The sequence below is a fragment of the Siphateles boraxobius genome, unplaced genomic scaffold (assembly GCF_051911475.1).
Source record: "Siphateles boraxobius isolate OS27281-9 unplaced genomic scaffold, OSU_SipBor_1 19, whole genome shotgun sequence".
In the NCBI taxonomy this organism is placed as follows: Eukaryota; Metazoa; Chordata; class Actinopteri; order Cypriniformes; family Leuciscidae; genus Siphateles; species Siphateles boraxobius.
The window spans coordinates 16,938,106-16,966,026 of NW_027508799.1; the positions used below are offsets into that span (position 1 = coordinate 16,938,106).

General features: G+C 36.5%; 1 protein-coding gene across 1 annotated transcript; it reads right to left on the reverse strand.

Annotated features, from left to right (window-relative positions):
- Window positions 1-2,939: 2,939 nt before the first annotated feature.
- On the reverse strand, window positions 2,940-27,835 carry lamb1b (laminin, beta 1b). The gene is made up of 33 exons (XM_077233959.1): window positions 27,596-27,835; window positions 26,384-26,556; window positions 24,605-24,740; window positions 20,883-20,956; window positions 20,486-20,674; window positions 19,916-19,979; window positions 18,418-18,617; window positions 18,085-18,205; window positions 17,680-17,868; window positions 17,071-17,247; window positions 16,798-16,910; window positions 16,642-16,721; window positions 16,376-16,511; window positions 14,946-15,104; window positions 14,736-14,857; window positions 14,533-14,653; window positions 14,040-14,229; window positions 13,142-13,285; window positions 12,809-13,040; window positions 12,499-12,662; window positions 12,183-12,407; window positions 11,569-11,783; window positions 11,387-11,483; window positions 8,767-9,136; window positions 7,716-7,900; window positions 7,392-7,633; window positions 7,006-7,206; window positions 6,538-6,682; window positions 6,037-6,241; window positions 4,680-4,821; window positions 4,427-4,603; window positions 3,333-3,489; window positions 2,940-3,259 (listed from the first exon to the last, which is right to left on the reverse strand). The coding sequence occupies exons 1-33, from the start codon at window positions 27,627-27,629 to the stop codon at window positions 3,123-3,125; spliced, it is 5,316 nt and encodes a 1,771-aa protein (XP_077090074.1). The 5' UTR covers window positions 27,630-27,835; the 3' UTR covers window positions 2,940-3,122.
- Between the last annotated feature and the right edge of the window lie 86 nt (window positions 27,836-27,921).

Genomic DNA, 27,921 nt, shown 5'->3' on the forward strand with positions numbered 1-27,921 from the left:
ACACCAATAAAAACCTCATTTCTAATAAGTAGAAAAAAACAATGGTCAGTTTCTATAGGGGACGTCCTGTACAGTGTGCACACCTCATATCTAACTAATTTACTGCAGCGTTTTGGAGATATAAGCCATTATTCTACTTTAAACACCTATAAAAACTTCATTTCTAATAAGTAGAAGAAAACAATGGTCAGTTTCTATACAGGACGTCCCATACAGTTTGCACACCTCATATCTAACCATTTTACTGCAGCGTTTTGGAGATATAAGCCATTATTCTACTTTAAACACCTATAAAAAACTTCATTTCTAATAAGTAGAAGAAAACAATGGTCAGTTTCTATATGGGACGTCCCATACAGTGTGCACACCTCATATCTAACCATTTTACTGCAGCGTTTTGGAGATATAAGCCATTATTCTACTTTAAACACCTATAAAAAACTTCATTTCTAATAAGTAGAAAAAAACAATGGTCAGTTTCTATACGGGACGTCCCATACAGTGTGCACACCTCTTATCTAACCATTTTACTGCAGCGTTTTGGAGATAAATGCCATTATTCTACTTTAAACACCAATAAAAACCTCATTTCTAATAAGTAGAAAAAAACAATGGTCAGTTTCTATAGGGGACGTCCCATACAGTGTGCACACCTCATATCTAACTAATTTACTGCAGCATTTTGGAGATATATGCCATTATTCTACTTTAAACACCTATAAAAAACTTCATTTCTAATGAGTAGAAGAAAACAATGGTCAGTTTCTATAGGGACGTCCCATACAGTGTGCACACCTCATATCTAACCATTTTACTGCAGCGTTTTGGAGATATACGCCATTATTGTACTTTAAACACCAATAAAAACCTCATTTCTAATAAGTAGAAGAAAACAATGGTCAGTTTCTATACAGGACGTCCCATACAGTGTGCACACCTCATATCTAACCATTTAACTGCAGCGTTTTGGAGATATATGCCATTATTCTACTTTAAACACCTATAAAAAACTCATTTCTAATAAGTAGTATACCATTGTTGGTATATTGTCCATTACCATTGTTGGCATTGTTTATTCTTCTTAAATTGTTGGTACTGTTGTTATAATAAATACTTGTTATTGTGGTAATGCCACCATGATACAACATAATAAACAATCCGTGACCAAAGTAACAATGAAGCTCAATGTATTAATTACCAAATGGGGAACTGGGGTGGGATTAAATAAGTTGTCTTCTTCCCACTCCCTTTCAGGCAGAAATCGATTGTCAGTTTAATACTGTATGTTTTTTTTTGTTGCACTTTATGACTTAACAATATTTTGTCTGCCTTGTACTTTCTGTGCCATTGCCTGAAATAAAATATAAAAAAAAAAAAAAAAAAAAAAAAAATGACATAACACACCAGTTATAACCTGCTTGTGGTTTTTTAAGCTTTATTGTGTCTGCTTGTGTTTTTTTAAACTTTACATAGGCTTCAAAATCTATATTTTGGATTAATTTGTAAAGATTATCTTGATAGACAAAACGTGTAAGGGTCACAACTCTTTGTTGAACACAGATCTTATTTTTTTGCGATTTTCCAAAAGTCTATGGGGAAAATGCATGTCTTTTCGATCGAGGGAGCCCATGCGCCGCTAACTTCGGAGTTGTCCTACAAAGTGACGTCATACCTTCGGCACTCTATTAGGCAGGTGGTCATAATCTTGTTGGCTCTAAATAATGTATATTAGTTATTTTATCATATTGCCATTTCCAGTTTTATGAAATGAAAACAGTGGTTTATTGCTTAGCGATCAGATAATCTGATGGCATTTTCATTTTAAAATGTCTCTGTCAGGGAATTCCAGACACAAGACAGGGAGTTAGTTCAACCCAAACAGGTATTTATTCACAGATGATATGCAGTTACTCAAGTGAGTAATGAAGCAGTCAGAATAATGAGGAGCAGATGAATACTTTCTTCTTCTTTTTTTTTTTTTACCAGGGTAACAGAGGACTAGTGGTGACTGGAGCTTGGCAGGTTTAGGGTGACAGTGACATGGTGTGAAGGCCAAGCATGGTAACCATACTTTAAATTGTAACTATACAAGTATATGCATCCCACGACTGCCCCTGCCTCTCTCACAGACTGCTCACGATTGGGTGTAGGGTGAGTAGACGAGTAAGTATAATGTTCCAAAAAATTGCTTACAGGAGATCGCTGGAGAATTACAAGGAGACTTCACAGATAATAGTGCGTAATCCGTATTGGAAACCAGACAGAAAGTGACTGTGAGGTGTGTGCTTTTATCCTGGTTCAGACTGGAGTGCGGGTGATGGCCAGGCGAGTGCAGGTGAGGGACAGGAGGGATGCTGGGAAATGTAGTTTCTGACTAGATGACTGGACTGTTAAAGATGGGCAGATGGAAAGCATACATGACAGTCGACCTGTCGTCGACAGTTGACATCCAACCTGATTTGCTGTCCACAATGGAGGAGCTTCCTCTCATTTCAGAGGAATGTTTGTTGAGATAGATGTATTATTACTGCACCCTGCAGGATTTCTAATATCATATATAGGACATAATAAACTGTAAACTTTTTTCTAGGGCTGGGAAAAGATTAATCGCGATTAATCGCATCCAAAATAAAAGTTTGTGTTTACATAATATATGTGTGTGCACTGTGTATAATTATTTTGTATATTTATAAATACACACACATGCATGTATATATTTAAGAAATATTTGCATGTTTATACTGTATATATTTATTTATAATTTATATTATATATAAATATAATTTTTTTACATATAAATATAATTTTTTTCTTATATGTATACATGCATGTGTGTGTATTTATATATACAAAATAATTATACACAGTGCACACACATATATTATGTAAACACAAACTTTTATTTTGGATGCGATTAATCGCGATTAATCTTTTCCCAGCCCTACTTTTTATATAGTTCAGAAAGGGCATAATATATTAAGTGGTCTTAGTTAAATCTTATATTGCTTTTCATTGTAATTTCTTAAATGAATTGCATTCGTGCAGTTAGTAACTTATTTTAGACAATACAAAAGTGCATTTACATGGTTTTTGACTGATTATAATCTGAGCTTTCTTGCTTGTTAAGCGCAGCTGCTGTAGATGGTGACTTTCTGACTGAGTTCTTGCAGAACTTTTCTGGCCTCATCCTCCAGCCCATCCAGTTCCTGAGCTTTCTCCACCAGAGTGTGCTGGTTTATCACAAATGATCTCTCCAGCTCTGGAAGAGATAAAGAGAAAGAAAAGTCAGGAATCATAGTTAAATCTATAATTTCATATTCAAGCACTTTTACCTCTTAGTCTCTGTAGTTTGCTGGTGGCGTCTATTAATAGATCTTTTGCTTCCTGTCGTAGTTGCTCGGCCTTCTGACGTGCATCAATCACACCTGCTGCGTTTGGATCTATCAGACCGCTGACCAGCTGGTACTTAGGTTGCAGTGAGTCAATCTCCTTAAATACACAAATATACACAAGCACGCTTATTTCAAAGTGTCTATGAGTCAGTGATTTATAACAGTGCATGTCCCCGATTTAAATATATAAATAAATAAAAGGAAGTAACAAAAGGTTTTGAAAAAAACTATGTTCTATTTATATAGCTATAACCATGCTATATTCAAAAAAAGTAACAGTTTAATGCCTGTGGTTAGTGATTGTGGTGTCACCATCAAGTAAAAAGTAATACATTTTCCTTACAGCATATACATCGTAATAAGTGCTGTCAAATCGATTAATTGCAATTAATCACAGTTTTTTTATATGTGCAAATATATATTATATTTATATGTATATATATATGTAGTATACATATATATATATACATATATATATATATATATATATATATATATATATATATATATATATTGTGTGCGTGCGCGTGTCTGTGTGTTTAAATATACACAGACAGCATGTATAATATATACGCATACATAAATAGCATCAACATATTACATATTTATAATATATATATATATATATATATATATAGGTAAAAAGAAGTCTTTCACAAATATCATGAAGTTGTAATTAAAATTTTATAATTTATTCAAGTTTTGGGAGAGTTATACTACATGATATCTATCTAACCTTGTCTTGTCATTAAAATCTTTTTCCGTATGTTGGTTGGTGACCACAGTATTTTCAAATTTGATATATATATATATATATATATATATATAATATTAGGACAGTTGTATGAACCATAAATTTTTATGTATGGTTCATAAACCATACATTTATGTACCCCCCCCCCCCAAATACAAAAAAAAACATAAATTAAAAACATGTTCAACATAGAAGAGGTGTACAGTCATCGTATGTGTAAATTTCCTTTGAAAGTATTTTTGAATAAATGAACAGAAAATCACAGTCAAAAGACAGTTACCCGTTCCGTGTGCTCAATTTCCGCTGTGATGTCGTCAGTTTGTCTCTGAGTTTGATTTGCACTGCTGGACGTTTCTACAGTTGTCTGTTGGAGTTCCTCGACCTTTCTTTCAAGATCAAAAAATCTTCCTGTGCTGCTACTCAGTTTGAACTCCGTCGCTTCAGTTTTTGATTGTACCTGTATAGACACAAAGATTTCATTAAAAAGAATCAATAAAATTACAGAAGGATTTTTTAAAGATATGTATACTCACAGTGGTGATTTGTTCTTTTGTTTGGGTCATGTCACTCTCGACCTCTTTCAGTTTTCCGCTGGCAGCAGTCTGAGCGCGCTCAGTATCATCTAGAGTTTCATTCACCTCATCAGTGACCCGTTTCAGTGTTGTAGCTCTCTCACTGTTATACACACAACACACACGGTGATGTAATAAAAGAAGCTGTTTTATGGTTATTTCTGTAACCATGGGCTTTTTTTATTTCATGGGTTGATTTTATTACAGTACAGGTGACAGGTTTGAACTTTTACTTTGTTTTGAAGGTCACATTAAAACAGATTTTTTTTACCTTACCACCATGTATTTTTCTACTTTTCAAATGCCTTTTATGTTGAGATTTAACTATATATATTTTTTACCTTGCTTCAGACCCAATTATATATATATATATATATATTTTTTTTTTAAACCTGATAATCTAAACAAAGAGTGCAATCATTTATATAATTTTTACACAAATTATGACTCTTCCTTTGTTGTGGCTCCACAACCAACAATTTTGCCAAAAAAGTTGCTAAATTAGTGTACTTGATTACCAACTATACAACAGTGCCAATGAAGCGCAAGCTTGAGATGAAAAATGAGACAAATGCTGTGAGAAAACAAAGAAAACTCACTATTTACACAATATTTGTGCGTTATCTGCAATAGAAGCTGTAATTGTGACAAAATTTTCAAAAAGTTATAATAAGTTAAAACAAATATTATTTCTATATAATTCTCCAGTGATGCATTTACATACATATTATAATTCTATTTAAATTGTATTTTAACAATTTGGATTAAAATGCTAAAAAAATATTACAAATATAGGTGTACAACATTAAACTGACATCTACGAAGCCTCGCACAGGATATGCGACGAACAAATATATATATATCATGAATATGAATTAAGAATTTGTTCTCTTGTTTTAGTAAATCATGGACATTTTTATTTAACTAAAACAAGGGTTTAGTAAAACGAATTAATGAGTTATATCATGCGGAAAATTTACTTAGAACGAGGGAATGAATTAGTAAACATGGAGACATATTAGTTAGTCGTGGGAACGAATTGTTAATTTGTGGCCACGATATACATATTTTTTTCACTGAATGTTATGTTTTCTTTTTATTTGACTAAATTTAATATGTATTATTATTATTATTTGTATTGCAGAAGTACCAAAAGTACAAAACAGATTAAATATTAGGCCTCAAGGTCCATTTTCTCAAAGAAAGAAGTCAAAAAGGTTGAGAACCCGCTTTATATCCACTGTTGGACCTTGTTAGTGGGCAAACTAAATAAACTAGTGAGTGTTTTTACTAAAGTTGAATGTCAAAAGTGACATACTTGGCAGTCTGTGCTTGTTGCAGGAGTCTCTCTGCAGTGAGGGCCTTGTCTGCCGTCTGGGTCAGAATATCATCCACACTGGTCAGTCTGGCCACATGCTGGTTGATCTCTGTGGTCATGTTCTTTAGAGCTCCTGGTAACACTGGCAAACTCAGTCTCATCACCTCATCAGATACTTCCTCTATACGCTTCGGATCAGTTTCATCTACACAGACAATCGCATTCAAGTTTCTAGCATGAAAATTTAGATTTCCACTGTATTTGAGACACTGCATAATAATAAATGTATACATGATATACCAGGCTCCTATATCTAATAAGCAATGGTACGTAACAAAAAGACAAACCGGGTGGGTATAACTAAAAAGTTATTATAGTTCTGACAAATGTAGTAGGACATTTCATGCAGATCTACATATATACAAGTGTTTTGAAGAAAAGATTATAAGTATTCTAAACACATCTAATGTGTGAGTGTTTACTATATGTAACATTTCATACTTGTGAGGAAGTCTCGTATTTGCTGAATGAGGTCTCTGAGCTCATCATTGGTCTGTTCCACTCGTGCTTTGCTCTGATTGGCTCTCAGTAACACTCCCTGAGCACTGAGCTTAGCCTCATCCGCACGTCCTCGAGCATCTGAGACCTTCCAGACAACATGCATGCAAGTATATATTTTTCAAAATATTTTTTTATGTTTAAAAAAAAAAACTCCCCAAGGCTGCATTAAATTGATTAAAACTACAGTGAAATATTATATTGCAAAATAAATATCATTACATTTTAATAAAACTGTTTCTATTTGAATATATTTAACCATTTTACTCCTGTGACGCAAAGATTTTCAGCATCATTACTCCAGACTTCTAAGGTTCTAAGGAACAGCATTTATTTGAATAAATATTTTTGAATACATGAATTTAAATAAATGAGTAAGTTATGATAATTAATATTGTTGTGAATACCTACCATCTTGTTTAGCTTGTCCACCTCTCTTAAAGCGTGCAGGACGTCTTGGTCTAAGTTTTTGGCTTTCTTCAAGGCCTCTTGAGATTGGGTCACAATAGTCCCACATCCTTCTCCACCACACTGGGTCACGCCATCCTCGCTCACACAGCCTAGACCACCACAGTCACCGCAACCATCAAGACCTGACACCCCTCCGCACACCTACACACACATTTACAAATCTGATATTACTGTATAACTCGGGAGAATATAGCTTTAATACGTTAAAATAATGAGCACATTGTTTGGATTTTGTCTAATATTTCTCAGGCTGTGTTTAAGAGAACCACTGGCTTAGCCATTCAAATAATCAACTGACTCATTTTTTTAAAACGTCATTTATTTACCTGACGGTTTAGTCGTGAAAGGTCTGTGGAGTCCAGTTCAGATCCGATTTTGTTCAGCCTCTGTATATGCAGCTGATGTTTGAAGTTAAACTCTTTCTCTGTGGCGTCTAGTTTGGCTTCTGCAGCTTTCCTCAGCCAGGCAGACTCATTGACCGTACTTCTCGAGTCAGAGATGGCTCGATTGACAAGAAGCTCCGCCCCGCCAGATTCCCTGTAATACTCTCTGATGCTGTCAGCCGCACCTACGGGAGATGATCAACGCACACTTCAGACACACCATGTGTGTGTTGAATTTAAACCAGTTTGTTTGTGTGCTTGACTCACCTCTGGCGTCTGAATTTTTAATGTTCAGAACCCGACGCTGTTTGTCAGAGGAGATCTCTTGAAGGTTTTGGGCCTCTTTGGTCAGACTTTCCAGGTTCTTCACGGCCTCCTGATGGTCACCAGATACTTTCTCCAGATCTGTTTCAGATCGGTCCATAGACTTTCTCAGAACTGATGCTGTCTCACTAAGATCACATAGTATACACTCATCAAATACTTTCACTTCAAACTCACTAAATCCCAGCCTCAGCCCATTTAGAAATGCCGGTAATATTAAACAAAAACTTTAGACGGACTTAGAGGCTTTTGCATCTGAAGTCTTCATATATATATATATATATATATATATATATATATATATATATATATATATATATATATACATATACATATATTTCCTTATATATATATATATATATATATATATATATATATATATATATATATATATATATATATATATATATATATATATATATATATATAACATTTCCTTACAATACAATTAATATTGGAATAATATTCTTTAATAATATTTTTTGTTGTCATTTCTTCACACTGTCACAGCACTACAAGGTGGTCCAGGTTAAACCCTCATGCTAAAATATTTGTATCTGACAATTTTTATTAATGTTGTATATATAACCTATGATGATGGCTTTTATGATGCCGTCACCATAAATACTTTCAATGTATGGAAAAGAGCAGCGTGAACATTCTACAAAACAACTCCTTTACAGAGATGCATATAGAGCGCAACCGTGGCCCACTTTTATCCAGTGAAGTTAGTACCAGAAGATTTTTTTCCCATAAAGATTGTAAAACTGTCTTTAATGTTGTAAAAGTTATAAAAATCAATTTCCTTATGGAGAAAAAGAATGGGATTTTTACTTCTGGAACCAGGCTGTTGCACTTACTTCAGAGAAGAAAGAAAATCATATGCGTTTGGAATGACATGAGGATGAATAAATTCACTTTAAAAGAATGAAGAGAGTATATAAAAAGGAAAACAATGGAGTGATATGCATGTGGATATGTTAATTATACATACTTAGCTTGCTGCAGCATCTTCTGTGTGTTTGTGAGAGTTTGTTGAACCTTGCCATCTTCTAGTATCTCTCTGAGCTGTCTGGTTTCATCCTCCAGACTCGATATGATGTCTTTATATGGCGTAGCCACGCCTGTCTCTTTCATATCCTCTACTGTATTCACCAGTCTCTGTGTGTGATTGGTCAGCTCTCCCACATTTACATCCCATACGTGAAAACACTGATGACACGCCTCGCAATCAGGAAAGGTCCCCACGTAGCCACGCCCACACGAGTCACACCTTCGCCCGGCCACGCCCTCTACGCACACACACTCGCCAGACATCTTATTACACTGTTGAGTGGCAATGCCTCGTGGGTCACAGTCGCATGCTGGAACACAAACATGCACAATTGATTTAAAAAATGAAACGGTGCCAAAATTCTTCATATGATTTAAAATCTTGGATGTGAGTGCTGAAAAAAACAGTGAATTTTTGTACGCGTGTGTGTGTGCTGGAATGTGTGAGAAAACATCTGTTTATTGCCACGCATGATATATACAGTAAGGTGGGGGTGGGGGGGACAGCTGCTTTTAACTGCTTTTTTTTTCTTACATTTTAAGAAATATATATTTTAATAATTTGGAAAAAAAAATTTGTATTTATAATTTTATTTTGACATTTGAATCATTGTGTACAGTAATGCAAATCTGATAAGAGTTGTCTCTGAGAATAAACTCATTACTATCATTACTATTTTCTTCATGCAGAATATAATTTTATATTTTCTTCCTGCTTGTTATTTCGATTAAATGTGACCTTGTGTTTAGTTCAGAACAGTTGTGTTCAGAGGATTCCTTTGGAACAAAGGAAGTTTAAAACTTGGATTTTTTTTCTTTTTGGGATGATTAGAGCTTGTTTATCTATATACTAGAATCTTCTTGGCTCTTGACCTCGAAACATAAACATTCAATTTCAGGTGTATTTCAGGTTTCGCTTAAACTGTCCCTATGCCAAAAGAACGCAGTTATTATTCCTAAACCATTCAAATTCCCTTGAAGCATATGATGTTGCACATAAATGCTTACTTAAGTTCACAAGAAAGACAAAAAGCAGGGAAAGAGATAAAGAGAGATAGTGTTTGTTTGGTTGTGGTTCAACAAGAACAATCACACACACTTATGCTTTAAGTAACAGCAGACCCTTATTCAAATAAACTCTGGGTCTCGGAAGAATATCAGAGAGAATGGCATAAATCACACTGCCAGAAATATACACTTTTGTATATACTTTCCAACCAGTTCCCAAACATTCTGGGAGTTTGTTTGCGCTCTTTGTTTGTAGCAGCCGAATCTCACAAGGGATACTTTGTCAGCGTACCACAGAAACATTGTAAAATGCAAACATTTTAACCTTAAATAGAACTAAATCACAAGAAAATCAACTGCCGGCCAAGATATGAGGGATTTCTCTGAAATAAGATCAGAGCATAAAGACTTTCTGGAATTCTCCAAAATAAGGTCAAAACGTTAGCTGAGTAGAGGTGCAAATCAGCAATGGTAGAGTGGAATTTCCCTGTGTTAGTTTATTTGTGTGTGGTTAATGTGTTCTAGGCCGTATTTATACTGGTGATTTTTTTCCCCCTCAAGATATCAGGCTTTGATTGGATCTTGATTCTGCTCTTCATGCACCATTTTTTTGTTAAATTTATTGATTGGTTAAATCTGGTCTGACATCTTCACTTCATTTTCAGACATGCAAATTTAGTTTGTCGCAATGTCGCAAAAACAAACTGTGAATAAATCAGCATTTTCATTTAGTTTGTTCAAGAGGACAAAATCGTAATTTTCAGAGAAACGGTATATATATATTTTTATATTTATTTATATATTTAATATATATTTCTTACATTTTTAATTTTATTTTTTGAACTAGAATAATTTAAAGAGTTGTCACTGAGGATGACTAAAAAAACCTCCAAATTAAAACATCCAAACACAGAAACAACCACAATATAATATCACAAAGCAAAAAATCGTTAATGCACAACTTTTCATCATTGCTACATGACAAATTGGTTAAGTCTGGTCTGAAATCTCCACTTGGGATTCAGGTCATGTTAACAAATGCATGAGAAATTTAAGTTGCAGATTTAATTTATCGCAATATCTCACAAAATCTATTTGCAAATAAAGCATTGTTTACATTTAATGTGTTCAAGGAAACATTTCCTGAGAAACAGAATCAAAATAGAAATGAAAAGTAAAGTTGTAGCTCTGTTGTAGGGATTTTTTCATCTCCGTATTTTGGTTAATTTATTTTCATCTTCACTTTTATGCACTGTACTGTTAAAATATTTTGAAGAAAACTCCGCTATTTAGGATGTAGTACGACGTAAACGTGCACCATGAAATTGAGGTTAAAAATGTGCCACTCAACTGAAATGCACACCCAGACAGCAACATAGTGTCGGCCCAGATCCGGCCCACATCTGGTACGTGTGGTTTCCATGTAGCCCGGATCTGGGCCGACACTATGTTGCTGTCTGGACAGTATGCACAAATATTAGTGCAGTAGTATTCGGACTCCACTCACATGACCCACGGCGCAGGCCAGTTTTGATGATGCAGTGCAGACTCACCGTGGCACTGGACCTCAGGATTTCCCCAGAACAGTTCCCTGCACTCCTCACATGTCCTACCTCCAAAACCAGCCTTACAGGAACACTGACCTGACAGCTGAGACAAGTGGATAATTAAACTTGATTTATGATTGATTTTGTCATGAACTTGTTGTGATAAATGTAGGTGTTTGTGTTTATACCAGGTCGCAGGAGGAACTATACGAGTGTTCTGGGTGGCACTGGCAATGTTGGCATCCTTTGCCACTGTTGATGTTCCATGTGTTGGGGGCACAACGGTCACAGGTCTGACCCTCCACACCAGGCAGGCATGGGCACTGCCCGCTAACCCTGTCACACTCACACAGGCCATCAACACAGCTGTGCCTGGAACTTCCCACAAGATGGCACATACATCCTGAGTACAAAACGATACAAAAAAGGCCTTGCGTTTATTTAAAAAAGAAAATGCATACGTGAAGTGTATAACTATGGTGCTCAACTTTCAACTAGGTTGAAAATTTTAATATCTTCAGTGAACTTTAAAGTGAACACAAACAAAAATATTTGGAAAAATATCTCAAGTCAGTGGAGTCCAATGTTGTTTTGGACCCCATTGACTTTCATTGTATGGACAAAACCGTTCTTCAAAAATATCTTCTTTTGTGTATGGAGGAAAGCATAAGAAGTGTATACTAAAAAGAGGATGGAAGAATGGATGGATTTTTAAACACAAATACACACACTGCATGTGCATTCATGCAGCCAATCAGATGCAGCGCAGTTATGCGCTTGCTTGTTTACACTGCATACTCACTCCTGCACTTCTGTGTACGGGCGTCTCCATAGTAACCACGTCTACAGTGCTGGCACGCATTGCCATCGGTGTGAAACAGGCATTTGAGACAGGCACCAGTGCGGGTGTCGCATGATTCGGGGTCCTGCATGTTAATATTTCCGTTACACTGACATGGGTTGCACCGTCCTCCCGGTACCTCAGGGTTACCATGATAACCAGAGGCACATTCCTCACACTTGGGTCCTAGAACGTGGATTAGGAGTTAGAAGTGTTTTATGTGAGAAATTTAAGAAATTGTTTCTGTTTTGTTCATTTCTCCAACTGATGCATTTACCTTTGTAGCCTGAGCTGCAGACACAGACCATTTGGAGAGAGTTGGGGTTTTGATAACAGCTTTCAGCAAACTGCATTCCACTTCCAGGTCCGCTAGGGCACATGCAAGGGCGACACGGCTCTCCGAAGCCCAGCAATGCGTTACGGTGATAACCACTTTCACACCTGGAACAGAGGGTTTCAGGAACACAAGTGTTTTTATTTTTTAATTACTCAAGAAGTAGAGCACTTTAACCCATGAAGTGTAGCGTAAAAAATCCTATGCAAAATAATATGTGTCAAACCTGTTAGACAATGTTATCCTTTCTTACCTCTCACAGTTGTGGCCTGTGGTGTGACCCCTGCAGTTCAGACACACTCCCGTGAGCGGGTGGCACTGTTCGCTGTTCCTGTTACAGGAGCAGGGGTTGCAGTGAGGGAAGCCCCAGTGGCTGGGCTTACAGTTGCCACACTGGCGCCCATATGCCCCTGGCACACATAAACACTGGCCCGTGGTGGGGTGGCAGAAAAGATTCTGGGAGCCCAGCGGGTTACAGTCACACGCTGATGAGAAGGTGATCGGAGAGATACGGCGTTAATGTTATTCTATGCTAATTGGATATGTTTTTGTTGTGTTATTGTGCATATGTGTAGTGTTCACTAACGTCTACATCCCGAGGGTCCAAACTGGTAGGTGGCCGGGACGCAGGCGTCGCAGTTCCTCCCTGAAACATTGGGCCGACACTGACACTGCCCACCGTTAACGTCACACACTGTGCTCAGAGAACCTCGTGGGTCACACCTACACTCTGCCAGTGATAAATAATTGAGAGACAATTGGGTTTTAATCAGACAGGCAGTAAAAATATGCTTGATTGGCAACCTTGTGCTAAGGACAAAAAGTATGTACTTGCTTTTGATGATAAAGAATGTACTTTTAAAATTATAGTTTGCAATTTCTGCACCACCAGCATCATCGAACTAAATAGAAATATAATCACTGCGACCAAAAGCTCCGCTGCCTAATCAAGCAATGCCTTCTCAGGCTATTTAGACTATTTCATGCTTAGTTTTAAAGTCCCCCTGTAGTCATCATTTATCCTTTAAAACTCATATTTGATCACCAAAATTACATATTTAAGTGTTTTTTCCTTGAAAAAAATCTTCATGCCTTAAAATATGCTTGATTGTAATTCTAGACCCTTGCCTCATTCAGTATATGCGGTTCTATGAATATGCAAATTAGCCCCGCCTCCACTCACTCACAGCAGCTCAGAGATCCACTCGTTGACGATCACACGTTGACCTGATTGGTTACAAGGTAGTTTGTGACGTCAGAAACACCAGTGATTTCAAACCGCGTTTTTGAGACTGTCTTTGGTTCACTGCAGTTTTAAGGAGAAAATACTCAGCGATGGTGTTGACTTATGAATCTGCACATGGTTTGTCTTAAAGCATATTAAAACACCACATAGACATATAAACAAAATTAAAAGCTTGATTTTCACCACAGGAGGACTTTAATAAATTTTGCAACATTTGTTATTCTTCTGACTGTCTCACCCAGAGCTCCATTGTGTAGTAGTGCTGACACACTGAAGATGTAGTTTCTACAAATATCAGTCAAGGGGATTTTATTAACACTCTGGCTACGTTCCATACATCTGTATTTCTTGAACATCTCCCAGTCCTCATGCTGCTGGGGTCCTTCACAAAATAGTTCAAGGTCTTGCACCTCTGGCAGAAGCACTATCTACACATATTAGAAATAAAGGTTCAAGACATTAGGCATGATTATTGGAACAAACCACTGTGTTTGATGATTGTGAGTGTAGAGCTAAAGGATAAATTGATTTGCATTAGTAGATATGTGAGTAATTGCGAAAGTTAGTTGGGTTATGTTATATTCATGCACTGTGAAAATATATTGTTCAAAATTGTAAATAAAACATGATTTTTCAAAATGTCATTTTTAATTCAATGCGTTACTTGTGTTTCTTTGTAATTGTTTCTGAAATTTACTTGCAATTTCCAAGTGAAAATGAAATAACCTTACTGAATCAACAAGTGTGTGAGGAGAAGAGTGATAGCTGTACGATGAGTACTGTGGGAAGCTAATTTTCACTGTGTAGTTCTGACCCTTCTCCAAACACACTGATCTAGGCAGAACTACATATCTGAAACACACAAACACACAATAAGGAGTCAAGTACACAATCAACAAAACAAAACACTGCACACACGCTAATGCAACCTTACCTGGATCCAGGGTGCATTGAGATGGTCTGTTCATCATTGTATGTAGAAGTGCAGTGTGCTGTTTGGAAACTGTCTCTGGGCCGCTCTATGTTTACTACAACCTGCTCCCATTCGTCTGGCAACTACAATAAATGCATTAAACACATGTGCTTGCTTGTTTTTGACCAGGTATGCAAGTTATAAATTTAATATTGTTGGTGTGTTCATTACCAGTGGTTCATAACGGATCATTAAGTTGTATTCCATAGATCGTGGGAAATTGTGAATGTTGAATCTCAGTGTTTCACCCTCTGGTACATTGACAAATCCTGTACCCGTCCAGGAGGGTTTACGATCAAGAGGTAATGGTCTTTGAACCACTTTTACTGCCTGCATACAATCAATAAAGACTCGCATTTACACGTACCAATAAATTTGGTTCCGTTACATGTTACCATGAAGAACTTAAACACTCATTGGGAATCAGAACAGCAGAATGAGCAAAGCAAATTTCTGTGTATATCTTTCTTAAAACTATTTTTACATACAGTTTTTTCATAAAAGCAAATGACATTAATTGTTGTCCTTAATCTGTTCATGGTTCAATTGGTACAAAACCATTTTTATGTCATTTTATGTAAGTAAATGTTTGCACTTTATTTATTTATAAGACTGTTCTTCTTACATTTCACATTCAGTTAGTTTTTAAAAATTATTCTTAAGTAAACTGTCACAACAATTTTTATTGTAAAACTATTGTTGCATAAATTGTCACATTCAGTTAGCTCGTGAAACCATTTTTATGTAAATTTAGTCACATTAATCACATTTAGTTTCTGTGTACAGTCTTTAGTAAACTTTCACATGCTGTTTGTTCACAAAATCATTGTTATGTAAACTGTCACAATTAATAGGTTTGTAAGACTAATATTATGTAAATTGTTAAAAATGTAACATTTTTTAAATGTTTACAAAAGAGTTTATGGTAACACATTACAATATTCTGCTCTCTCTCTCAGTATCAGCCTCGTTGTAAATTGAAATCCATGGGGGGAAGAGCCTTTTCCTATAACGCGCCTAAGTTATGGAACACACTACCCACTTCTATTAGGGATGCTGCTTCTGTGGATTGTTTTAAGAAACTTCTTAAGACACATCTTTTTAGTCAAGCTTTTAATTTATAATTTTATTAATTTTGTGGGTTTTTTTTGGTACTTCTATATATATATTTTACTTCCATGTTTGATTATTTTGTTCTGTACATGCTGTAGCGTTTTGAGTCTGAGAAAGGCGCATTACAAATAAAATGTATTAATATTATTATTAATGTTTTCTCTTTTTTCCATCTACTAATGTAGTTAACTAACAATGAAAAAACCTCTAAAAAATTTATTAATCTAAGTTAATGCTAATTTCTACATTTACTAATACATTATTAAAATGAAAAGCTGTATCTGTTAATATTATTGAATAAACCTGAGCTAACATGAACTAAAAACGAACAGTTGTATTTTCATTAATTAACATCAACAAAGAAAAACTGTAACACCGTAATATTAGTTAATACTAATGTTAACCAATGAACTTTATTGTTAAGTGTTACCGATTTTTTTCTGCTTGTGTTTCATGAATGAAGGCCAGTGTCTCCGAGTGACACCTACCGGTCCAAGGGAAGCATCCTCAGCTTCATAAATGTAGTGATCCAGTGCTGCGAAGTAGTACCCAGGATGCACTTGGTCACAACGCCTACCAAACATATGCTCCTTACAAGCGCACTGCCCTGTTTCCTGAGAACAACTACAGAGCAAACGAAATATATAGAAGAATATTTATGTTGGCCTGTATAAATTAATTTGTTATTAAAAAATGAAATGAAATGACATGATAACCGATTATTTTTTTTAACAAATCTAATATGGGTACTTACTTATTATTCAAAGCCCCACCTATATCACAGTCACATGGTCTGCAGCCATCCATATCATTACTGAGACCCCAGTGCTGAGGCTGAAAGGGAAAACTGTGTTATGCACAAGCACAAAAACACAAACCCAAAACACACATACTTATAATGCTCTCTTACCAGACACTTCTCACAATTTTGTCCAGTCACAAGACGTTTACAGTAGCAGCTTCCTGTCTGAATATCACAGGGACTTCCTGTGGAGAGTGTGCCTAGAGGATTACAGCTGCATGCTGGGTTCACACACAAAAGAAAGACAAACATGATCATACACACTGACCCCAGAAAACAGGAAGTCTTTCAGAGGTCAAAGCCTTGAAAGAACATGAAACAAGCTGTTTGTGTGTATGTGTTTGTGTGTGTTTATGTGTGTGTGTGTGTGTGTTTACGCACGCCGACAGCCTAACGGGTCGTCGCTGAGGCCATAGTGTCCCTTTTTACAGTGGTCACAACGTTGTCCCTCCACATTAGATTTGCAGCGACACTGGCCAGCAATCATATCTCTTAGGACATCCGTAGCGCTGTCACATAAGCCTCCATTAAGAGAACCATGTGGGTCACAGTCACAGGCTAAACACAAACCAAGTAAGACTCAACATATTTAGTTGATCCTGGAACAACATTCCTGTCTGAAAATGTAGTCCTATCCTTACTCCTAAACCTAACCCTGCCCATAAGTTAACCCAATATCAGAGGGAAATGATAGGTGAATAACATTGATGTAGAAGTACCTAGCCATGATTGTAAGCCTAAACTTGATATAAAACATGTCGCTGTAATCTGATTGGTTGATAGGAATGTTGTTCCAGGATCAACAAAGATAGTGATCCAGGAACATGTTGTACTTGGTGAAATCATGTTCACCAAACAAAAACCCATAGATTTATCATGTTTCATGTGTTATTTTGCATGTAACATTGCTTCAAGTAACACTTTAAAGCATCCTTTCTGCATAGGAACAGATTTAAATGTATCCATTTTGAGAGCGTTAAACGCACTCACGCGCGCAGATCCTGGGGTCTCTGATGTCTCTGTGAGAGTGCTTGTAGTAGAAGGGTTTGCAGTTCTCACACCATTGGCCCTGTGTGTTGTGCTGACAGTCATCACACACTCCTCCACTCCTGTTTCCCGATGACAGATACACCGCCATGTCAAAGTGACAGGAATGTGAGTGATGATTACACTCACATCCTGAGAGAATGAGAAAGAAAAAAACTCTTAGTGAATAATATTCAGTATGGCTTCTGAATAATATAATATAATATAATATAATATAATATAATATAATATAATATAATATAATATAATATAATATAATGTAATGTAATGTAATAAAATTATATAATATAATATCATGTAATAGAATATAATTCTTTTTTGTGATTAACTGTGGGCTGTTTGTCATACTCTTGCAAGCGTTTGTCTCTCGGCCCACTGCTGGTCTCCAGGGCAGATCTTGGTAAAAGTCCTCACACTCCTCACAGTTGAGTCCAGTAGTGTGGTGATTACACATGCAATGGCCGTGAACCTGCGCGCGCACGCACGCACGCACACAAACACACACACACACACACACACACACACACACACACACACACACACACACACACACACACACACACACACACACACACACACACACACACACACACACACACACACACACACACACACACACACACAGGTGAGCACAGCAGAGCGAGTGATTGGTTTGTGATTGTTGTTGTTGCGTTTACTTACCATGCCATCAACCCCTGCCTCCTTGCCGACTGGTGCACACTTGGAGGCGTGGCCATAGCAGAAACAGTTGCCACGGACGACCATGTCATAGAGAGCGTAATAGTATGTCTCTCTCACCTCCTCTCGGTCATCAAACTGATTATCACCTAGAGTGTGCAACTTTTCCATCCGTATGCGCAGATTTGTGATCTTCATTAGGTCTGTATGAACAAAGATATATCAGTAGTCAGACAAAAACAAATATACATATAATCAAAGACAACAGTTTTATTTCTTTAAATTTCCCACTTGATTAATAGTCAGTCATTCTCAGAAAAAGATGCCATTTGTGCCACATTTGTGTCTTCAAAATATTTACAGGATATAGTCACATTATTTAATCAGTTTAATTCTGTTTAGTGTGTTATGCAAAACAATTTTTTTCAACAAAATGAATAATAACATTTTGAAATGTGCTTTTCAGTTGAAAACCAGTCCATACATCATTTTTCTTTGACTCGGACCCTGTGTTCAACCCTGTTATGTCATTTCCCCCAGTTTTTCCATTATGCTTACACTTATTTTAGCCTAGATAAGCTCAATAGTTCAAGTCTGTTACAGGAAAATTTATAGTGTAGTGTGTTTATTTCCAGAAAGCAAAGCACATTGAAAAATAGCAATTTAGCTGTTTTTAGCTCTAAAAGCAAATTTAGTCAGTTGCCCATTTCAATTAAATTATGTTAATGAAATATGCCAATTTAGTGTTCTATAGACCATCTTTAGAATTTTGTCTTTGAACTTGACCCTGTATATTTCTACGACATCGCTGTTGAAGAGTAATTAGCTGGTAAAGTGGATTTACCTATAGTAGACTTAATGAAAAGTTATCATGAGAATTGTAATGTTTGGAGCGGATGTCATTACAAATGTCAGTAGACCGGGAAGATTTTAAAACGAGTGGTTTGTTCATAAACAAAGTTTTTTGGGGAATTGAAAAGTTTTGCAAGTAAGCGCAAAACCATTGAAATATAATTTTTCCTCCAATCTCGTATTTATCCATCACCATGTCCCCTTGGCTCAGAGGTTCCCAATCCTGGTCCTGGAGTACTCCCAAATCTCAAATATGTGCAGTGTTGGTGGTACTCCAGGACTAGGGTTGGGAACCACTGCCTTACCACTGGGTGGCAGTTTATAGCACTGTAGAGTTAAGCTAAGGGCTAATAATGATAAATAAAATGTTGGACTTTAAAAAAAAAAATGAAAGTCTATACATAAATTTAGCCAATGACCACTATTAAGAATTTAGGGGAGGGGACGTTTACAGGCTAAATGTCTATTGGGGTTGAGCCCATATTCATTGGTACTTTGGGACTGAAGTGGGAAAAAAGGATTGTATGAAAGTTTAAAATAAAAGGATAATTTAAAAAATGTATATTCAGTGAAATTGCCAGGCACAAATACCACCACAAAGCTTTCAACTGGTCAAGAGATTTGCTGTAGATATGTTCTAATTACTTACTCTGAGTATGTGGGTTGTAAGGGTCAGGAAACCTAAATGCAGGATCAAGTACCCTAAAAATGACCTGTTCACAAGTACACAAGAACAGAGACTCAGGATTGTATATATAAGTATCTAGATACTGTTTAAATAGTATGCATAAACACTTCTGTCATGACAACTCTCTGAGTTTTTGGCATGGTAATGGATGTGACAATGCTGCTGCTGCAGAGCAAGTACGGGACTTGCTACTGCCAATACTTTCACGACACACTGCTGTAAGACATGCTGCTGCTGTACAATATAGCGTACATGAGTTACCCGAAGCAGATCTATACAGGTGGAGCTGGGGAAGGTGGAGGGTTTCTGAAAGTGCGCTAAACTGCTAAGGCAAATGATAACCAAGTATCTGAATGTTGAACAGCGAGCTCATTGGCTACTGATACACCAGGAACCAATCCGCTGTGCCCTATTGAGAATGATGTGATTGCGAGAAGATTGAGTTAAGGACCTATCAGCCTGCGACATCAAGTTTCATGACAGAACTTTGTTTTATATGTATATTTGTCTATATGAATGTATATCACACACCTCTCCCTCTGTTGATGGCTCAATGCCAGAATAGCGGCTGTCACAAATGACATCATCCACATTTTTGATTGGCCCCCGAGGGATGCGCGGAAAGGATTCAGTGCAGTTGAAAGCGTAGTATCGGTACACCTGCCAGCTCCGCCCAAAATCTGCAGAACGTTCAATCAACATGGCTGCGGGCCGAAATGTCTGCGAACAAAAAAAAGCAGAAAGCTGAAGTAGATCGTAGGTTTCGTAGGCCAAAGGTTTCTACAATCGTTTTATGATGCTTTTGGGAGACGCAGCTCTGGATTCAAAGGAAAACACTTCAAACATATCTACACATATGTTCAACATTCCACAAGACTGTGGTCTAGTTCCGTGTGTTTGTGTGTGTGAGAGAGAGTGTCTATCTCACCTTAAAGGTCATGATGAGGTGTGTGAAGTGGAATTCGGCCTCCAAATCCAGCTCAATGGTCACATTTTCAACTCCTGATGGAGAGGAATGGATAAATGAGCGAGGAAAGAAATACTCATTTTTAATACAGTTTTAGAAAAGCATAGTAATATATTATATATTTGATCACTCCAAGCAATCTGGCACGAATAGTTTCCTCACTCAAAATACCAAAGACGGTGTGTTGTTTAATGAAATAGAAATTTCCCTGATCTTTTAAAACAAAAGAGTTCACTGACTTATGTAAACATACTGTAAGTTTCAGAAGTCAAAACTTCCTCCCAAGTCCAAAAAGACTATTCCTGTACCGGGATATGTTTGTTTCGCTAGTATACTGTAGTAGGTGCAAAACATTACATGAAATTAGTAGTGTCAGAATTTGTAGCATTTATAAAACAGCAGGTGAAATGTAACGGACCTATTACTTCTGCCGAGATTTCTAAAGTGTGCATCCAATAGACACAGGCAACCCAAATGATGCTGTATGTCACATGTCAATGACAACATGGCGGTTGTATTACATCCAACCTTCATACTACACACATACTGGACACACTGTATAGTAAGCACATTTTTAACAGTCACAACATTCATTTCTCATTCAGTGTAAGCTAAAAGGACCCTTGGCTGTTATAAATTCACTTTAAACAGGGCTTGAGGGGCTTGGAGCTTGAGGGGGCCCCACGGCGAATGGACATTTATATACATTAGGGGTGTAACGATACCCTCCTGTCACGATTCGATGCATTAGGGTATATCACGATACTAAACTCACGATACAATATTATTGCGATACTCCAAGACATATGATAAAAGGTTAAAAAAATGTACTGTTGATTAAAGCTCCAGTAGGTAGCTTTTGTAAACAAATATTTGTTAAAACTGTCATTATGTCCTGAAAGTAGAATATGAGACAGATAATCTGTGAAAAAAATCAAGCTCCTCTGGCTCCTCCCTGTGGTCCTACTGCCATTTGCAGAAATACACCGCTCCCGGTCAGAAACAACCAATCAGAGCCAGGAGGAATGTCTTAGCAGTGTCAATCACGCTCGTGTACGCGCTGATCACCCCTCTCTTGCACAGCGCGAGCGCGTACCGTCGTTCGTGACTCTCCTGTTCAAACTCGTTCATCCAAATGAACGAATCTTTTTTCGAGTCATTTCGTTTATTCAACGAACGAATGACTCGAAAAAAGATTTGTTCATTTGGATGAACGAGTTCGAACAGGTTCACGAACGTGCATCACAGAACAGAGCAAGGCAAGCATTTGTGCTTATAAAACTTAAAGTTTTTTATTTATTTTTGAAATGACCGATCGTTTCGCTAGATAAGACCCTTATTCATCGTCTGGTATCGTTTAAAACCCTTTGAAGCTGCGCTGAAACTGTCATTTGGTCCTCGAAACGTTTGTGTCCTATTGAAGTCCATTATATGGAGAAAAAGCCTGGAATGTTTTCATCAAAAAACTTAATTTCTTTTCGACTGAAGAAAGAAAGACATGGACATCTTGGATGACATGGGGGTGAGTAAATTATCAGCAAAAGTTTTTTTTTAAAGTGAACTAATCCTTTAACGTTATCTTAGTAGCTATAACTTATAGAAAGAGTGCAACGTTATAAAGTTACATGTATTGCAAAATACATAATGATTTGAGGACCAAGTTTGTAGTCAAAGTATGGGCAGGCCATAGTCAATGTAAAGCATATTGTTGATGTTTCGTCCCAATTAGTGAATGTTCCATAACTGTTTATAATCCGCCGTCATCGGTGGTCCTGCTTACTAGCCTGTGCGTTCACGGCAGGCTCCGCTGTGGGGGAGGAGCTGTGGAGGGAGGTCTGTAGTGCAGCAGAGAGCAAGGGGGTTGGACCTGTAAGTTGTGCTTGTTCAAATTTTCAGGCTAAGTCAACATTTTCTCAAAACTCCCTACTGCAACTTTAAAATGCTAAATTTGATATTACATTTTGGATGGAAATTAATAGGCTTGGACTTTGTGTTGGTAACCCAACGCACAGGACAATAGTGACACCAGAATAAAAATATTCATGATTCTGAAGCTGAAAATACAGAATTATTTTAGATGAATATGCTTGCACTCTGTCACTGACTAGATATATTTAAAATAATGTAGGCCACTTTTTAATGGTGGTAATAACATAAGATATTTGGCATTATCACGACCCACAAATATTCCCCCATTGCATTATTATACATTATATTCTACATTAAATATAATAGTTTAGTTTAGTTTATAATAGTAATTTACTACTGACACTAAAACTCTGTAAACTTGAATTTTCTTCCTCACACAGAAATGTTATTTTGGGTGAACTATACACAATTTGTCACTATCAACGATACATATTGTTGCATTTTTGTATTGCACTATATTGTGACACATTGTAACCCTTTAGAGCTCCATACACAGAGGTAATGTACTGTACATATCATGTTCTTAAAGGTACAGTAGCAAAAAAAAAAATCAGTTTAATTCTATTAGTCCGATACAGGAAAACGGTCATGAAAACGAAATAAATAAGTGCAAAAAACTTGACTTACATTGTGGTCAAGTACATTGTGGACAAGTGGTCTATTAATAAACTATCGCCACTGTTGACCAAAAAACATTCATGTGAATTCACAGTGCTTTTATATTTAGAATCACAACAAACATCCTTGAAAAAGTATTAAAAAAAAGAAAGAAAGACATTTTCTTTTCTACATTTACAGGGAACAAGGGTGTAATAAAAGTGCAGCAGTATGCCAAATAAAGCATCCAAATTCACAAATTCCCTAAATTAGTGATGCCATGCCACACCCATGGATTGAGTATGGTAGCGTGAGTGTTGTGGAAGCCAGTCGCTAGGGAGAGAGCAGGCCAGCTGTTTCCCACGCCCAGCGGCTGCATTCATCCCAGCTCTCATTCCCACTACTTCCTGTCAGATTTGAACTATTTCTTTTCCTTTTTCTCCATTCCTTTCTCTATTTGTCTACCCAAATTCCTGCCATGAGACACAGTACGGTTCTTTTGGGACCAATGATATGAGAATTGTGACATATAAATATGTATATTATTAGTTTTCAGAATATTGTTTCATTTATCAAATTAATGATCATTTACTCACACACATGTCTTTTCAAATCTTTACGCATTTTTCTTCTTCTTTGGAACACAAAAGAATACATTTTGGTAACATTATGGTAATATTTTGGATGAATGTTGGTAAGGTAACAATTTTGGTGACCATTGACTACATGTTCAAAAAACCTAGACATTTCTCAAAATATCTATATAGGTATAGAATAGAATTTTCATTTTTGGGTGAACTATCCCTTAAAGTATCAACTTTGTCTCAGGTGTTTCCTCCAAAAATCCCTGATAAAAATACACACAAATGAGACAACTGCTGGCATACAGTCAGAATACAGAGCCATAAAAACATGAATAGCAAAGCTCAGTTAATTTGGCCTTGGAAGAATTTGATGAGAAATATTTGATTTCATATGAGATCTAACTTTTGAATGCAACTATCTTCGTACATCTGAGCTTAGGTTGAGACATTGTTGAAATCACTTCTAAATGTCTAAAAGAGACTTATGAAAATTTGAGGAATCTGTGTAGGAGAAAGAACTGAAATACCGATGAGATTATTTGTGATTGTTCTTATTGTTGGGTGAGAACTCACCGTTCTCGGACTGCCACCAGGTTTTGAGGCGGTTGGGGGTGAAGGCTGTCACCACATTCTCAATGGTGTGGCTGTTGGGGGAGGTGAACTCATTGTACATCCGTCGGGAATCGCACTCAAAACAGTTCTTCTCCTCCTGACAATGGACAGAGATCGAGATGCAGATGTTATTGGAGCATGTGAGACATAGAGTCTTTTGGGGGTTGGCGGAATGAAAAACACATTCATACGGACAGCGGGAATCCAGATGTTCTGGATGTGCACCTGTTTTTATCACCCTCTCATGCGCATGACTCACCAACATAAACAATCTAACTAACTTGGTCAAGCAAAACAACATAAATAGAAAAGTTTCAGAATTTCTAGGTCATTTTCCATTCCTACAATGAAAGTGAATAGGCACTAGTGCTGCACAGCTTCAAAACGGACAAAAACACACTATAAAAGCAGTCTAAATTAATATGTTTGCTATTTAATGAGCTATATTCTAGTTTTTTAAAGTCATTCAACCATGTCTGGATTTTGCTGTAATATTGATACTGATGATATTCCCTCCCACTGAAGCTCTGAAATATTATTCATAATTATGACAAGTGCCGTTGGTTCTCTTAAGTCCGTTTGCAAGTTTGAAAGTAAATGAGATTTGAAATCAATGGGAGAGAGCAAGATTTTGACTTAAATTTGGGTTCTTTCCTCACAAAAACCTATATTGTATGACTATACAAGACATATAGTGCATGAATGGACTAATTAATGATACTTTGGATACTTTTCATTTTCATCATAAGGAAAAGAGCAACCAGGGCAAAACATCTCCATCTGCACTCCACAGAAGAAAGAAAGTCATGAGGATTTGTAATGTCATAAAGCTGAGTAGAAGTTTTTTTTTAATGTCAACTATTTCCTAACTTTTAGGGTTTGATAGCATCTCATATTTACAAATCCAGATAACCAAAATTGCGTATGCTAGATGTATTGAACAGTTGAGTTCCAGATCCTATCTAGCCTAAACATAGTTCAAATCACGAGCATATCACTCATTGGCATTTACAGTCAAACTTTTATTCTGAGGGCCACACAGATAGTGTAAATGGCTAAACAGAGGCCTAAAGCGGTCTGGAACATCTGACAGGGTCCTTCATCCTCCCACCACATAGTCTTCGCACAGTGATCCGATTGTTCATCAGACAGTGAATGTGGGAAGACAAAACGAATGCTGTACTCACCCAACAACATATAGAAAGATTATGATCAAATCACACAGATGTTTTTAGGTTATATACGACATGTGTGTGACATGGAGAAAATAACTGAAAAACAATATATGTATATATATTATTTATAAAGAAAATAAACTTATTTTTAGAACTGATTTATTGTAACATTCATTTCATGCCATCAGATTTCCTTACCCCAAAACGATCATTACTGCAATGCGGTTGAATGTGGTTTTACTTTGTGTTTTTCTCATTATTTTCAATTGTGATTCACTTCATTGTAATACAATCATATTATAACATTTTTGTAAGTCATGTACAATAGACAGAGAAAATAACTTTAAACAGATATTTTTATATAAAAAAATCTGGGTGTATATTACATAAAGGTTTAAGCGTCACATGATTTTACATTATTATTCACATTATTGTATTGTGCTTAAATAAATAAATATAGTTTTTCATCAGTGTTTTGTATTTAAACCATTTTAACATATCATGGGTATGTGATATATTTGCATGTTTGACTTTTATAGTACTTGATGTTGGTTTGTTGCATTACCTGCAAATGGCTCACGATGCAGAATCTCTCCGGTCCATTCAGTCCGCAGGTGGAGGAAGCAGTAAGCCGATGTGCTCTCCCTATCAGCAAATCACCCGTAGAGGGGTAACAGCTCCCCTCTGCACACTTGTCATTGTGATCAGGTAACTGTGCCATCGTGTGCCAAGCAATGACTAGGGGAATCATATAAATATTATCACATTATGCTACAATACAGTACAATGAAAGTTCATTTATAAGGGAGGCTGAGCTCAGTTGTCACACATATTGCCACAGTAAATATTTCTGTGGGTGTTTTTAGTTCTTTTTAGTTTACATAGTTACTTAAATTAAAGTCTAGATAGATAGATAGATAGATAGATAGGTAGATATATAGATAGCTAGATAGATAGATAGATAGATAGATAGATAGATAGATAGGTAGAACAGTAAGATAGCTATGTAACTCATCCATTCTATTTCATTTTAATGTGTAAACTATTACATCACACTAACATTGTGTGAACTATGCATGGTTAATCATTTTGGCTTCTGGTTACAGTAGAGTCTGTTCCTAATTATTGAAATGAATATCACATGGGAACGCTTATTGACCTGATGGAGAGTTAAATGTGGCATGCAGGAAACCGGATGAGATGCACATAAACCTTTAAACACTAAACCTGACACTTTATAAATACATTTATAATGGATGCTGATTTTGGACCAAATAAAAGTTCATACTGAACCATTCTTCCTCTACTATAAATATTAAACAAAAAACAAAGTTTTAAATTAGAACTATAATTTGTTTTTAAATACTTATAAGAACCCAAGGCATCAAACTTGACACTATGTAAAACCAAACCTAAAAAAGTTTACATTGAATGCTGATTTTGGACAACACACTTTACAAATACTGCATACTGGCCCTTTCTTTCCCTACTTTTATACTTTTTGTAAAAAATAATAATGCGTGAAATAAAGTTTCAGGTTAGAACTGTAGGCTATACTTGAATCCTGTTAAGAACTTTAAAGCACAGTAAACAACGTTGTAGGCTACTCCATGCCTACCTTACAGAACCCAGAATCCAAAACATCTGGTAGGCTAATGTTGAAAACAATAATAAATCTTGCACACCATCAAACTCTTAGTCAAACATAAGCTGTATCAAATGAAAACCAGTGGCAGTTGTATTTATTAATGGAAGAATACTGATAAACAAAACTTACATATCGTAAGAGCGGTAGTCTGGAAAGTCCACATTATTGCTCTTGTTCTCCAGCAGTGTTTTCCAGAGCGTTGGAATAACTGAGTGTGTGTAGCGTTGGAGAACCGAAGCTCCCGCCCATGATATTAAACAACGCTGATTTACGCGAGTAGTGCTGCTGCTACAAACCCAGTATTACGCCAAACACACTGGCGGTGTCTCATACCATTGTGAGCTGCCTACCAATAAGGCATTTGGGGGCAGAATGTCTTAGGATAAACGTGAATCTTATGGCGCGAGCAGCATTTTTTTTGCATCATAGGCGCGGTTCCAAACAACACACATGAT

Coding starts and splice junctions, on each gene's coding strand:
- lamb1b (XM_077233959.1), bottom strand. CDS start 27,629: ATGTGGACTTTCCAGACTACCGCTCTTACGATAT. Junction 13,041..13,141: donor TGGACCCTCGGGATGTAGAC/GTTAGTGAACAC, acceptor CCTTCTCATCAG/CGTGTGACTGTAACCCGCTG. Junction 12,663..12,808: donor ACAGGCCACAACTGTGAGAG/GTAAGAAAGGAT, acceptor CCTCTGTTCCAG/GTGTGAAAGTGGTTATCACC.